Source organism: Hibiscus syriacus, unplaced genomic scaffold, assembly GCF_006381635.1.
Source record: "Hibiscus syriacus cultivar Baekdansim isolate YM2019G1 unplaced genomic scaffold, ASM638163v2 tig00111013_pilon, whole genome shotgun sequence".
Lineage (NCBI taxonomy): Eukaryota > Viridiplantae > Streptophyta > Magnoliopsida > Malvales > Malvaceae > Hibiscus > Hibiscus syriacus.
The window spans coordinates 2077751-2092684 of NW_024062953.1; the positions used below are offsets into that span (position 1 = coordinate 2077751).

Consider the following 14934-nt stretch of genomic DNA (forward strand, 5'->3'; position numbering starts at 1 on the left):
ACTACGGAATCTCTTCAACACATTCCAAATTCTCTGCATCGACAAGGGACATCAATACGTTCAAATCTTTTCGAAAATGGTACGTCGGAATGTAGGAGGAGAAAACAACCGAAAAGAACTCGCATCGCCGAGGGGAAACTCTGTATTTCATTTGGCAAACTCTTTGTAATTGAATCCAGATGGAGGGAACATGCTCTCCTTAGAGCAAGTAATCGGCATAACCATCTCTGTACACGATGTTTTGAATATGGTAATCAGGCAGCTAAACTTATACATTATTCCGATCAACATTCACCGAGTAGACGCGGATAGCTTAGTGGACTCGAAGAATTAGATTCAGCAAGCTCTATGGACTATTCTACAATAGGTCCAGTCCCATTCATAGGTAATCGGAATATTTTTGTATCATATATCGAAAAAAAGTATGTATCTGCCAGTCCCAACCATGAAGGCCATGACTATCAACTGCAAATTTCCGAACGAGAATGGTCGTACTATAAGCTCGCAGCCGCAAAACCACGACGAAGCTTCGTTGCCCCTGATGAAAATTCATCGATTATCTCGCACATCTACACGTACAATAAACGTATAATGCCGAATCGAAGAAATGAACAGAGAGATATTTGAACCTGTTAAAACTTATTTACAAGCCTCACCTGCTGTCCACAGGATAAGCAGGCAATGGCTTCATGAAATTCGCTTCGGCCGGATAATTGACCATGGCCGTATAAACAAAAACAGTCCATAGCCAATCCTGGGCAGAAGCCGTTGAACGAAGGCTCCTGAACTTCGAAGAAGGAAATATAATTCGTTATCAGGAAGTAAAAGAAGTGCAATGCAGAACACGATTCTGTTCCTTCATGACTCACTCGCCAGTTCGAAAAGCTTTGCTTAGTTCGGCCGAGGCTTGTTTCTGAGTCAACATCGCCTTGAGTTCTGCCCAGCTCCCCTTGATCACTTCATAGCAGTTCAAGCTCACATCCTAAATGCCAATGTTGGTTTAGTTATAGAAAAAACTTTGAATGAACAGGAAGAAATGCCTAAATGCCTCGAGTTCTCCTCGAGCTATGCGCAACTCCCCTTGATCACTTGATATTGTTAGGAATTTGTAAGCGGAAACGAACAATACGAGATCAACATGTGCTTAAAGCTCCTTATGAGAACTGTGAAATCAGCCATGGCTTGCTGTGAATTCAAGTACCCCAAGGTCTTTGTTGATTGGTACGAATAGGGATGAACATTCGATCAAGTCGAATCGAGTCCGATCAAAAACTGATAGGCAGCCTGGGGGACAAATGCTGGCAATGAACTGGCTGGTTCTGATAGCCAATATTAACATTTTATTTTACAGTAATATTATTTCCTTCCGCATTAAACTTTTTTGGTGTAGGAACAACATAGATTTTCACTCACGGCATCCACTGCAAGTTCACATGCTAATGTTGACCCAAATTTTCTTGTCTAAACTTGGATCCAATTCATGTTTAAAGGGGTATTCCAGTTAGGGAAGAGTAATTGACTCGACCTTAACGAGTTTGGATATGACTCGATTAGATCAATTTTTTTTTTTTGAAACTTAGGTTTCAAGTTTTACAATAATATATCTTTCTACATTTTTTCAATTAAACCCTTATTTACGTAATAAAAATGAATAATATATATATATATATATATATATATATATATATATATATATATATTTGTGTTGAGTCAAATGCAGATTTTCACCTACAAAATTGAATTGAGTTTTGGGTGGAACATTCCTAAATCCGGGTCAAGTGTAAGCGGAAGATTTTACTTTTTCTAATAGAGTTTATATGGGCCAATAACCCAATCTAATCCCACCCAAGACCATCCTAATTCTGATACTAACTTTGGGTTTCTTAGTAAGCTTAATCAGGCCCTAACCATACAAGTAAAGCATTTGTCTCTTTGCTTTGGTGAAGAGAAACCATTTGTCCCTTCGCTTAGTTGAAGTGAAAGCTGAAATTGCCTAATTGGACTGTTGTACTTGTTACCATTTCTGTGTCACTCCATTATTGTCCCCTCTTACTTGTTAAGTTTGTTTACTTGCAATGCAATCTCACCATCTCAAAACTTCACATGACCCCATCACCACAACGGCCCAGAATCCTCCATCTGTATGTGGTAGTTGCAGGCCGTTCATACCCTAAACATGTATGGCCCTCAGCCCTCCACGATTCACTCAACATTTCACATTTCCAGACACTCCCCCCCATATTAAAACACTAGCAAAAAACACTCCTCCCAGAATCTAAAACCAAGAACAATGGAAGTAGTAAAGAATTTAGACATCCCAAAATTCATGGGAAGGTGGTACGAAATAGCTTCCTTCCCAAACTTTTTCCAGCCCAAGAATGGGGAGAACACAAGGGCTACCTACACACTGAACGAAGATGGCACTGTACATGTGCTCAACGAGTCATATAAAGATGGCAAGAAAGTGTCCATTGAAGGCTCTGCTTACAAGGCTGATCCCAAGAGTGATGAAGCCAAGCTGAAAGTGAAGTTCTATGTCCCTCCTTTCTTGCCCATCATCCCTGTCACTGGTGATTACTGGGTTTTGTACATTGATGATGATTATCAGTATGTTCTTGTTGGTGGAGGACCTACCAAGAAGTTCCTTTGGGTGTGTTTTTGAAACCCTTTCAAACCCTGAATCTCTCTTTGTGGTTTGTATAATTGGTTGGTCATTTAAACCCTGATTTTTTTTGCAGATATTATGCAGGAAGACACACATGGATGATGAAACCTACAACTTTCTGGTGCAGAAGGCTAAGGATTTGGGGTATGAAGTGAGCAAACTGCATAAGACCCCACAGACCGATTCACCGCCGGAAACGGAGGATGTCCCTAAAGACAAAGGCGTCTGGTGGATCAAATCCCTGCTTGGAAAGTAGGAATCTGAATGAATGGAATCATGGTGTGTGCATGTCAGATATACAAATAAATATTGCATCAGAATTCAGTCTTGGTAGTCTTAAAGTCTATATATGTGTTTTGTCTGTTTTGTAAAGTTGTTGCATGAATGTAAGCATTTGTGGTGTTCATCCCTGAAACCTGATCTTTTATCTGTTTGATGATGATGATGTAAGGATAAAGAAGCTTGTTCAGTTCAATTAATTTGTTTCCAATGGCGGAGGATGGCAGGTGAAGTGGACCATTGTTTAGTTCATGAATCTTGTTATCCTCTATCTGATGTGACTGCAACCTTATCTACAACACCGGCAATTCAATTTGGACCACAGAGAGCTTCTACTTTCCTTAAAACAATCTTTGGATTTTATGGCAAGTACAAGTTTAAAGTTTTAAAGGAAACGTCTCTAATTAGTAATTATCCCGGAAGTTGATATACTACAAAGTAAAAAATAAAACAAAATTCCACATACCTAATATAACCACATTATTACTACTCTTTTAATAACGACTTCATTAATTTAATTCCTCCGTTAAATGTTGGGATGTAGAAGTACATAGATAAGTTGAGATGAGTATGGATTAGGTTGAGTTTTTGACCCATTTAAATTCGATTAAATATTTTATTATTTTATTTACTATTTGATTTGAGTTTGAGAAAGTTTTATTTTTCTTAAAATATTATTTGATTTTTGAGATAAATTCACACCATTCTTAAATCCATTAAATATGTGGAGAGTAATACAAGTATTTTTCACTATAAATCTAACATCAACCTTTAAAAAATTCAACCCAATTTAAATTTGATTTAAAAAAACCAATTCTATAAAATCAGATTAAAATTCGTCGAGTTTATATATTAAATGCTCATTCATATGTATAACAATTTTATTAAAATGTCAAATATTACTTTAAAATATTCATATTTTAAAATCATCCGTACAAATGAAAAACTTAGTTTAGAGTTAATAATGTAAATGAAAAAATTAATAACATTTTAAACCTTGAATGTTAAATTAATAAAATATAAATCTTAATTTTTTAATATAATCATAGATATTAGTTATTACTGTAAAGATTCATTATAAGAAATTAAGAACAATCCTCCTAATTTAATTCACTTCATTCATAATCTTAAGATTCATATCCTAAACATTATTCAAGGAACTTAGAGCATCATTTCAACTAAATCAACCGATAAATATATTTTATTTGATATTTTTTACTAGTACATGAATTAAATCAATCCATTTAATAATAATTGAATTAATTCGAATCAATCTTGAGGATTAGATTGAACCAATCCCTATACTAAACAGACCAAATCGTTTAACCATACAAATAAATAACAGTTACCATCAACTCCAATTGCTAGAACACTTGAATGCCATCACAGCATAGCTGTGCTTCTCTACAAGTTTTACAGTATACTACAACATTGATTGCTACTCTTAGCCCGACTGTAGAACATCTGTTTCAATAACCAAAAGAAGATTGAAATTAGCAACAACATATGGTTGTTCCAAAACAACAATAAGGTTTGACTCCCAACCCGTGTACTGACTCCGGATATATTTCGATTATTAGTCCACACTTGTACTTTGTAACCATTAATTCTGATCATATACTCTATTTCGATATAATTGTAACTCCATAAGAACAATAATATGCAAAGTGGATAATGCAATATAGGATTATATTGTCTTGCACATTTACCTGAGATGCCGCACTCAGATCTGAACTCTTCTCAACTAAACTGTCCAGCTTCTCACCTCGTGCAAGCACGCTATCAATGGTCTTATGCTGCATCATATATAATCATGGACGGACGTAAGATTTTATGTTAAGAGGACAAATTTATAAAATTCTAATGCACAACGAACTTCTAAAATTTTAGGGAGAACCAAAAAAAATTTTCAATTAAAAATACAAAGAAAATATCTAAAATATATAGGAACGTGAAATATTTAAGGATACGACTGCCCTCACCTGCTCCTTCCTCTGTACATCCCTGGATATCATTTCAATAATTGAGAGAAGAAGAACTAATCAGTCAAATCCAAGCTAACACGAGCATACCGACTATTTATGAACAAATCTTTCTTCTGAAATGATATAATTCATCACAACATTACAAAAAAATAAAAGATCCAAATATGGATAACATATAGATCATTGGAGCTGAGGATAGAATAGTACGATAGCTCAAAGCTAAAAGGAAACACAAAATCATCATTTTCCCACAAAAATAGAAATACTTACAAGGATGATTTTAGTCTCATCCAACTCCCTCTGAATTTTCAATAATTATCAGCCTCTGCAGGGTCCTGAAAACGATAGAAGAGTTATGTAAGGTTTTTGAAATATAACTCTTATAAAGCTCCAATAAATGCTTACAAAAGAAAATGTGAGATTAATTTGAAAGGTATAATTATACATCCCATATTAAAACACAAGAAATTAATGAACGAGAAAGAAAACGGATACCTGAAACTTGGTCAAGGCCTCATCCAAATAGGGCCAGGTTTGAGTGCGGTCAGCTTCTGCAGTTCTCCATGATTCCCCAAAACTTTTCTGATATTCATCCAGCACCTGCCAAACATTACCTTTTGAAATTTTCCAAAGATCCCACAGAAGATCCAACCTCACAAACATATTTCAGAACACCATATACTAAACATGATGAATTTGACCCGCAGACTCTAGACGTCATCTTAAACTCTTAATGTATTATACACAGACACAACCACAGACACATCCACCTCCACCTATCGTCGTAGCCATCTAGTTATTGCTATAAGATGCAAAGAGAAGGGATTGAACCGGAAAATGAGACTTAGCTATAGCTAAGCTTGCAAGTAAGCTGAGAAACATGAATGAGATGAGCTCTGAGACAGGAAATGAAGAAGAGAAACTTAAAGCTAGGAACATGGAAGCTGAAAGCAGAGGGCTGGTGGGCCAAGTACCAACAAGAGGGCTGAAAGCAGTGGTTACCGAATAAGGTGATATTATGCCAATATTTAGGACAACTTTAAATAACTGTTGCTCCGATACATTGTAGCTCATTCTACAAGAACTGGGTCTATAAAGATATATTCGTGTAAACTCGATCGTAATTATCAATGATTATCATCATTTCTCTAATTCCTCTCTTCTCTATTTTGCATTTCCATTCATTTCCTGCTATAATCAGTCTCAGGCTATGAGAACCTGTATAATAGAAGTAAGAATACTCGATACATCCAATGCAGAACACCAATATTGCAGCCAATAAGATTTGATGATATTGAATTGTAAGGCAAATCATGACACAGAGAAGATTAGAGTTACACTTAGTTATATTACCTGGTTGAGAAGCGAAAAAGCACTTCGAACAGGATAGTGACTATCCATAAATCCAATTGCACAAAGTCCATTTCTGTTGTAAGAATGTACCATGTACTCTGCATTAAAATCACCAAACATAAATAAATAAATCATCGTAATTTCTCATAGTCTGGTCATAATCAACCAAGTGATCTTCTCAAACCAAAAATAGAAACGAAATCGACAAATAAAATAAAAATCAGTTATAAATAGAAGGTGAGAAATCTTTATTGATCGTGAAAAAAAGGCGACAGAATCATGATATTGATTTTACTAATAAAATCGGCAATGTAATAAAAGAAACAAAAGAAGATCCAGAGACGGTATCATTGATCTAATTGCCAAAGATATTAATAATCAAGGAAACACATACTATCCTATAATGACAGAAGAATTAAGAAAGGTTCGCAGCGGAGGGACCTTCGTGCTGGACGGACTGGCGCTGATCAGGAGGCGTTCGTTTGCCGACGGTTCGAGAGACGAAGACGATGAACTCCCTGACGCTTGGCCTTTGGAAGAAACCGAAATGGCTCACGTCGGATGCATTGGCTAGTATTATGGGATCGGATCCTTCCGGATGGCACTTCAACACCAATAACGAAGTGATCATCTTTCCACTTCTCTTTCAATTTTCCCTAACACAAAAAAAGGTTAACAGAAGCAATTTCGTATGTTTCTCTGAAAAAAATGCTAAAAGGAAATAAAAAAAAAAACACAATTAATATTAGCAATACTTAATAAAATATAGGGTAAAGTATAGTAATGGTCACTGAACATTTCTGAAGCTTGCATTTAGGTCCCCAAACTTTTAAAACTTGCAATACAGTCCTCAAACATTTAATCCGTTTGTAATATGGTCCCGCGCCTATGAAAATTAGGGTAAATCATATAAATGGTCATTGAACTTTTTAGGCACTTGAATTTAGGTCCCCCAACTTTTAAAACTTACAAAACATTCCTCAATTTCATTATAAATCCCAAATTTCAAAGTAATTCAATTTCATTCTAAACCCTAAATTCCAAAATAATTCAATTACATTCTAAACCCTAAATTCTAAAATACTTCAATTTAAGGAGAAATATAATAGATTATCTTTAAGAACGTGATAGCGTTTTTATTTTTTTACTTTTGTGAAGAAAAAAAATACACTCCCTCCTCGTAAATGTAAATTTAGTGATCTTCAATAATTTAAATATAAAAAATGATTATGGAAGAAATTGAATAAAAAAAAATACAATCTCTCGATGAAAAAAATTAAGAATCAAAATCCCCAATTGACATCCTTATAATTTTTATTTATTTCAATTATAATTTAATTTTTTAATAGTTTGATGTGATTATAAGATAGTATTTATTCAAAAAAATTAATTTATTAACAATATAGATATACCCTACAAACACAATTGTTTGAATTTAAAACTTTTAAAGAAAATAACATTTTTTTACCTATATTAGAAAATTAAAAAATAGATCATGCTAGAACTAAAAGAATACGTGACCATGAAATAGAAAGTTTACGTATGTTACGAAAACATGGCACAAACCCCATCTCTTTTGAGTTGATTGTTATCATCAACTTAGGGTATATTATATTAAATTATTGATTTTTTTTATTTTATTTTTGAAGTAGTCAACTTCAGTGTTTATTTTTTATTGTGTTTTTTTATGATTTTATTAAATAATTTTTCTACAAAAATATTCGATGTAATAAGTAAATAAATATTTAATTATCATGGTAATATTTATATTTTAATTATAATAGAAATAGTATAAAAATAAAAAATATTTATACATCATTACTATAATTAACATAACTTGTATATAAAATTTTGACTCTGTTATTTATGTAGTCTTAATATTTATGTGAAAGATATAAAATATATTAACACGTATGATTAGATATAAAAACATACACAAATAATCAGAAATATATTATTTTTAAATAAATGAATTATTATCATATATTCTTACTATTGAAAAATTTTCATGTCTTTAAATTAATAATAAAAAATTATCATATGTTTTTAAATATAAAAAGTAAATTAATTAATAATTTAGTGACATTGGCATCGTTTATAAAAAGACAGAAATTGAAGTATTTTAGAATTTGGGTTTTAGAATGTAATTGAATTATTTTGGAATTTAGGGTTTAGAATAAAATTGAATTACTTTGGAATTTGTGGTTTAGAATGAAATTGAGAATTGTTTTGTAATTTTTAAAAGTTGGGGGACCTAAATTTAAGTGCCCGAAAAGTTTAGTGACCATTTATATAATTTACCCTAATATTCATAGGTGCAGGGACCATATTGCAAACGGATTAAATGTTTGGGGACTGTATTGCAAGTTTTAAAAGTTGAGGGACCTAAATGCAAGTTTCGGAAATGTTCAGTGACTATTACTATACTTTACCCTAAAATATAAATAAGTTAAATATTAAAAAAATGTAATATTTCTCCACTTTAGTTTTTGTCTATAGGCGCCCATGATTTATATAAAAATTGAATTTTATAGTATTTAATAGTAAAATTTTATAACTAATTTGATGTGATACTTTTTAAAATATATAATTAATTATTAAATTCTAAGATAAATTTTTATAGTTATAATTAAATTAGGATATTGTCGATTTAGAGACATCATATTTTTACTTTTTAAAAAGAATTTAAAAATTAAAATGATTTTTCAAAACATTAAATATAAGGGCAAAATATACAAATGATCCATTGACTATAGAATGTTATTTTATTAAATCCCTCGAGTATTAAAAATTACAACATTGTCCTCCAATTACATGGTGTTATTTTGTTGAGTCCATCTACTATTAAAAGTTATAAAATAGTCATCCGACTATTAATATGATCCAGATTCGTCCTTTTTCGTTAGAAAATTGATGGTTGTCTGAGCTAGGCATTGATCTGCTGACTGACCACAAAATACATCTCAAATAGTTACGAGATCAAATTTTATTATATCCCAGTCAATGGAGTAATGTCCAGCTTAGATAACTCTCAATTTTTAATGAAAAATTATGAGTTTTGAACATATGAATAGTCAGATGATCTTTTGTAACTTTTAATAGTCGGGAGATTCAACAAAACAACACCCTAAAACTACATGATCATTTTGTAACTTTTAATAGTTGAGAGGCTCAACAAAGTAATACCTTATAGTCATGGACCATTTATATAATTTACACTAAATATAAAATATCAGTTTTTTTCCTTTTCTTTTTCTTGGTCAAAGAAGGCAGTGGGAGTTTTAAAAAACGGTAAAGAAACACAACATTAAGCCACTTAAATATTATTGCATTATCTTAACGCAGGTTTTTCCTGGAACTCTACGGGACAGGTAACTCTTCTTTTCACATCATGTTTATGTTGTTTTGAATGTTTAGATTTATGGATTTATTTCTATATATTTTTTTATGATAGTTACGGTTTTTATGAGGATAGACGTATGATTTTAATTTAAGGAATAAATTTTTAAATTTTTAGCAAATGTGAATTTATAAAATTTTAGGATTGAAAATAAATTATCAATTGAAAATATAAAAAATATAAAAAATATATTAATTTAAAATTTTTAAGGGTGACTGTTTCATCTGTCCTTTTCGATCCATGTTGTATATGTTTTTCTTGATTCAAGTTTTATTCAAAACACTTGTTCGGAATCAAATCCTTGGATGCAAAAGTTTGATATCGGCTATTGATGGAGTGATGATGGAAATTGCAGGAGGCAAAATGAGAAGGTTTTTGGTTTTGTTTGCCCAATTGGTCCGTTCATCTTTAGCCGGAGAACAACTTCAACACTATGAGCCTCAGCCTCCGATCAAGCAATGGCTAACCTTAAGTGGTAACATAAACTTCACTTTCTCATTTCTATAGGGTTTTGTTCAATTCTTTCAAGGCTTAATTGATAATTAAGTGTTAGAATTATCTTTATTTATACATCTGTCAGAGTGTTTAATATCTCATTTTATAAACATGTTAAATAAGAGTTGTCATTGGTCGGCTTCGATTAGGTTTTAGATCCACCAGAACTTGATTCAAGTATAATATGCTTTCACTTGTCACCTGATTTGATTCGGATTTAGAGAAGTTCCACCAATCCAAAATCCGACTCAAATTTTAAAATAAAAGCCTATTATCGTCTCAATCTAATATAAATATATATATAATTCTAATTTTTATTAGGTAAAATAAAGACTTAATTAAAATATATATATATATAAAGAGAGATATTATAAAAATTATCTCTGAATGTATTAAAGTTAATTATATTATATTATTTTTGGTTCGAATTAAATATTTTTAGTCTTAAATCCAAACTTAAATTTTCAAGAGAGAGAGAAAAAAAAGCTGATCTTATATAGGTAACTTAAACGAAGATCGAAAAAACTCTGAAGGCGGTAAAGAGTAACTTTTGGTTGTTTCCATTTACTTTTTTGGGTAAAGTAAACAAATGGTCATTTGACTATAGAGTGCTACCTTATTGCGTCACTTAACTATTAAAAATTACAAAATAATTTCTGACTATTCATATGTTTCAAACTCATTATTTTCCATTAAAAAAATTAACCGTCATTTGAGTTGGATGTTAACATGCAGATTGAGATATGTTAAAATCTGATCCCAAAATTTCAAATGACTATACTGTTCATAAAATAAGATTTTATCATATCTCAGTCAGCAGGTTAACATCCAACTTAGTTAATTTCTTAACAAAAAAGGACGAGTTTGAAACATATGAATAGTTGGGTGAACATTTTATAACTTTTAATAGTCTAGGGACTCAACAAAACAATGCCCTATAGTCGGGGGACTATTTTATAACTTTTAATAATCAAGGGACTCAACAAAGCATATTCCTATAGTCTAGGGACCATTTATGTACTTCACCCTTATTTTACATGGAAAATTGAAAGAAAGAAAATGTGAGAAAATGAAACATAATAAAATAAAAGAAAATGGAACGTTATGTGTCCCCTATAAATAAGAATCATGAAATTTTAGCTATTTTGATTTAAAAAATCAAATATTTAATATAAAAAATATAATTCTATGACATTTTTTTTAATTAAATCTTTGTTAATCTGCTTGAGCTCTAGGTGAAGCACCACTAGTAATAGCTGGAGGTGGATTCTCAGGGCTTTTCCCTGAATCTAGCAGATATGCAAACGACGCCGTCACTCAATCAAAAACCAGGGCTGCTTTATCCTGCAATCTTCAGCTGACAAAAGACGGCATCGGCATATGTTCATCTGATATCAGGCTCGACAATTCCACAAACATAATAAAAGTTTTCCCAAACCATTCCAACACGTACAACGTTAATGGAAACCAACTCAGTGGTTGGTTTGCTCTGGATTTCACTTCTGATGTAATATTAAAACATGTATCATGTAAGTCTCCCATTTCGATTCCCTGATTTTCACATCAAGCTTCAGCTTTGTCATGTTTTTTTTCTTCTTTTTATCCGGCAGTGGTGCAGAGTGTATCGACTCGGACGAATGTGTTCGATGGTCGACTTCAGGTTTCTACTGTCGAGGATGCTGTCGGAGTTGAACCTACAGTGTTTTGGTTGAATGTTCAGGTTTCGTATTGGTTTTAGTTTATGTAGACATAATATAAGCTCATCGACTAACATGGTTTCTGTATGCAGTATGATGTGTTCTACGCAGAACATAATCTCAGTGTATTGATGTATCTCGAAAAGGCTAAAGGACTTATGGACATAGATTTCGTTTCGTCTCCCGAGCTCGGTTTCTTGAAGAGAATGAATGGAAAGGTTACAAAAGCCAGAACTAAGCTCATTTTCGAGTTCCTTGATCCCGACGTAGTTGAACCGACAACCGGGCAAAAGTACGGATCAATCTTAAACGATCTTTTGGGCATCAAGCCGTTTGTATCCGGAATTCTCGTCCCAAAAGAGTACATATGGCCTGTTGATGCAAACAAGTACTTGGGACATCCTACAACACTTGTGGCTGATGCTCACAAGCTTGGCCTAGAAGTATATGCTTCTGGTTTTGCCAATGATATGCCAGGAAGTTACAATTATAGCTATGATCCTACAACCGAGTACTTACAGTTCATTGATAATCCTGAGTTTTCCGTCGATGGACTGCTTACGGATTTCTCCCCTACAGCATCGACCGCCATTGGTATGCTTATTAACCCCTGCATTGCTGTGTCATTTTTTGATTATCATCACATTTCCTATAAATATACCATGAATATATGCCTACATTCTCGGTGTATTCGAGGTTTCGAGTAACTGTTCCGAATGGTCTTTTTTGCAGCATGCTTTGCAAGTGATGAAACCACGAAACCGAAGAAAGGTGACTGCTAAGTTTACCATATAGTACACAGACACACACACACGAATATGTAATGTTTACCTGCAATTTTGTGCCTTTACAGGGAAGGCATTGATTATAACTCACAATGGAGCTAGTGGGCTGTATCCTGGTTGCACCGATCTTGCTTACGAGCAAGCGGTGAACGATGGAGCCGACATAATAGATTGCTCGGTCCAAATGTCGAAAGACGGAGTAGCTTTCTGTTTAGATTCAGCTGATCTAACGGGGCATACTAGTGCGAGTGTGATGCCGGCCTTCATGTCTCGGTCTTCCTCGGTTCCTGAAGTTCAAAAGGACATGGGGATTTTTTCATTCGATCTTACATGGGGCGAGATCCGGACCCTGAAGCGTAAACTTCTCGATCTCGAACACATTTGCTACATACAGTCCTACAAATTATGTCTGTACAATCTTTCATGACTATCACTTATCTTTGTTCAGCTCAAATGGAAAGCCCTTTTCAACAAACAGCAGGTCTACAGAGGAACCCTGAAGCTAAAAACAAGGGTAAATTCATGACACTGGTTGAGTTCTTGGATTTTGCCAAGGCAAATGCAGTTTCTGGAATTATGATCAACATACAAGTAAGAGTTCCTGTTTTTATTTTATGTTTCGAACTTTGAACTTCGTATCATTCTGATAAAATCCCAACACTGATGATGTCTCTCCAGAATGCTGCTTACCTAGCATCGAAAAAGGGTCTCGACATGGTACGTTTGATCACCGAGGCCTTGAGTAATGCGACCTTTGACGAACAACGAACACAGAAAGTTTTGATCCAATCGGACGACAGCTCAGTGCTCTCCATGTTTCGAGGTTTCCTGGCTTACGAAAGATTGTTACATATCACGAAACCGATAGGCGATGTTCCGGAATCGACTGTAAATGAAATCAAGAAGTTAGCTGATGGACTTGTTGTCGCGAGAGCTTCTCTGATTTCGATCGAAAATGGCTTTACCGTGGCGCGAACAAAAGTTATCGACGAAGTGCATGCTTCAAAGATCTCAGTTTATGTCTATGTTTTGAGAAACGAATTTGTAGCACTTCCTTTTGATTTCTTTGCAGATCCAACGAGGGAGCTTGCTACTTATGTTGCAGCACTGGAAGTTGATGGGGTCATCACAGAGTTCCCTGGAACAGCCAGCAGATATATATGAGTTAGTGCTTCTACTAGTGAAGTTAAAGCATAATTAATAATTCCTAAAAAAAGGCGTAATTAATTAAAAAGAAAAAAAAGTTAAGGCATAATGACAGAAAATACCCCTAATATTTAATTAGTTATTTTAATCTTTATTTATTTTGGAGTACTTTAGACCATAATATTTCATTTTATAATAAAAAGGTTGTCTAAATAAGGGTCTTTTGTTATAAAATGAAATATAGGGGCTCCAATGCTCTAAAAAAAATATAGGTTAAAGTGACTATTTGTTAAACATCAAAGACATTTTTAGCTTAAAATAAAATATTGAGGGTCAAGATGTTTAAAAAAATAACGAAAAGAGACTAAAATAACTATTCAAATATTATTTTGGACACATGTGACTTATGACGTTAATATTTTAGACTTGTGATATAAGCATTGACCGTTACTTTCATTCAACTTGTCATATAAGATTGAAGTGACTATTTTACTATAAAACTTGGTTTGATGCTGTTCAGGGAGCCCATGCGTGGATCTCAAAGGGGAAATTGCAGTGTTAGCAGCTGAACCAGGTGCACTGCTAAAGCAAGCTGCTTCCAGGGCATCGGCACCAGCGAATCCTCCAAACCCGTCGCTTGAGGTTGCTGATGTTGTTGACCCTCCACTACCGGCAGTCATATCAGCTTCACAGGGTTCCTCGAGTGGCATGGCAATTACTGCCAACTTTTGTCTTTGCCTAGCAGTAATTATGGCTTCCGATTTCTTGTCCTTTTTCATTAAATTATAATTTCAACCACAAAATTCTGGTAGCAAATGGATACAGAATTCAAACAATTTTTTTACATGGCCCCTTTGTTGGACTACATTCTTCCCTGCTGAAGATATCAGGAACGAATAAGGGCTCCATGCATCCCCTTATCGGAGACGACGACCTCTTCCATCCGACCATTTAAAATTACATAGTAAGACGTTGAGTTCATCTAAAAATTCGAGCTATGAAATATCAATCAACTCGATCATAAATCTTACTTGTATTCAATATAATCCTGATCTACCCACAATTCTTGTCCTTGGACAATACAATACGCCATATACCGTCATAATATTGTGGGTGATTAACAAATTCA

General features: G+C 33.7%; 2 protein-coding genes, 1 long non-coding RNA gene and 1 pseudogene across 3 annotated transcripts; 2 read left to right on the top strand and 2 right to left on the bottom strand.

The window, feature by feature from the left end:
* Nucleotides 1-499: 499 nt before the first annotated feature.
* LOC120149936 lies at nt 500-1007 on the bottom strand. The gene is made up of 3 exons (XR_005518496.1): nt 870-1007; nt 657-782; nt 500-569 (listed from the first exon to the last, which is right to left on the bottom strand). It is a non-coding gene; the product is annotated as an uncharacterized LOC120149936 (long non-coding RNA).
* Nucleotides 1008-2237: 1230 nt separating this feature from the next.
* On the top strand, nt 2238-3075 carry LOC120149903 (temperature-induced lipocalin-1-like). The gene is made up of 2 exons (XM_039162609.1): nt 2238-2650; nt 2739-3075. The coding sequence occupies exons 1-2, from the start codon at nt 2291-2293 to the stop codon at nt 2919-2921; spliced, it is 543 nt and encodes a 180-aa protein (XP_039018540.1). The 5' UTR covers nt 2238-2290; the 3' UTR covers nt 2922-3075.
* A 1248-nt stretch (nt 3076-4323) lies between these two features.
* Nucleotides 4324-6913, bottom strand: LOC120149995 (annotated as a pseudogene).
* A 3111-nt stretch (nt 6914-10024) lies between these two features.
* LOC120149996 (glycerophosphodiester phosphodiesterase GDPDL6-like) lies at nt 10025-14600 on the top strand. The gene is made up of 9 exons (XM_039162697.1): nt 10025-10157; nt 11413-11706; nt 11788-11897; nt 11967-12468; nt 12607-12645; nt 12728-13015; nt 13108-13250; nt 13338-13800; nt 14371-14600. The coding sequence occupies exons 1-9, from the start codon at nt 10025-10027 to the stop codon at nt 14592-14594; spliced, it is 2196 nt and encodes a 731-aa protein (XP_039018628.1). The 3' UTR covers nt 14595-14600.
* Nucleotides 14601-14934: the final 334 nt, after the last annotated feature.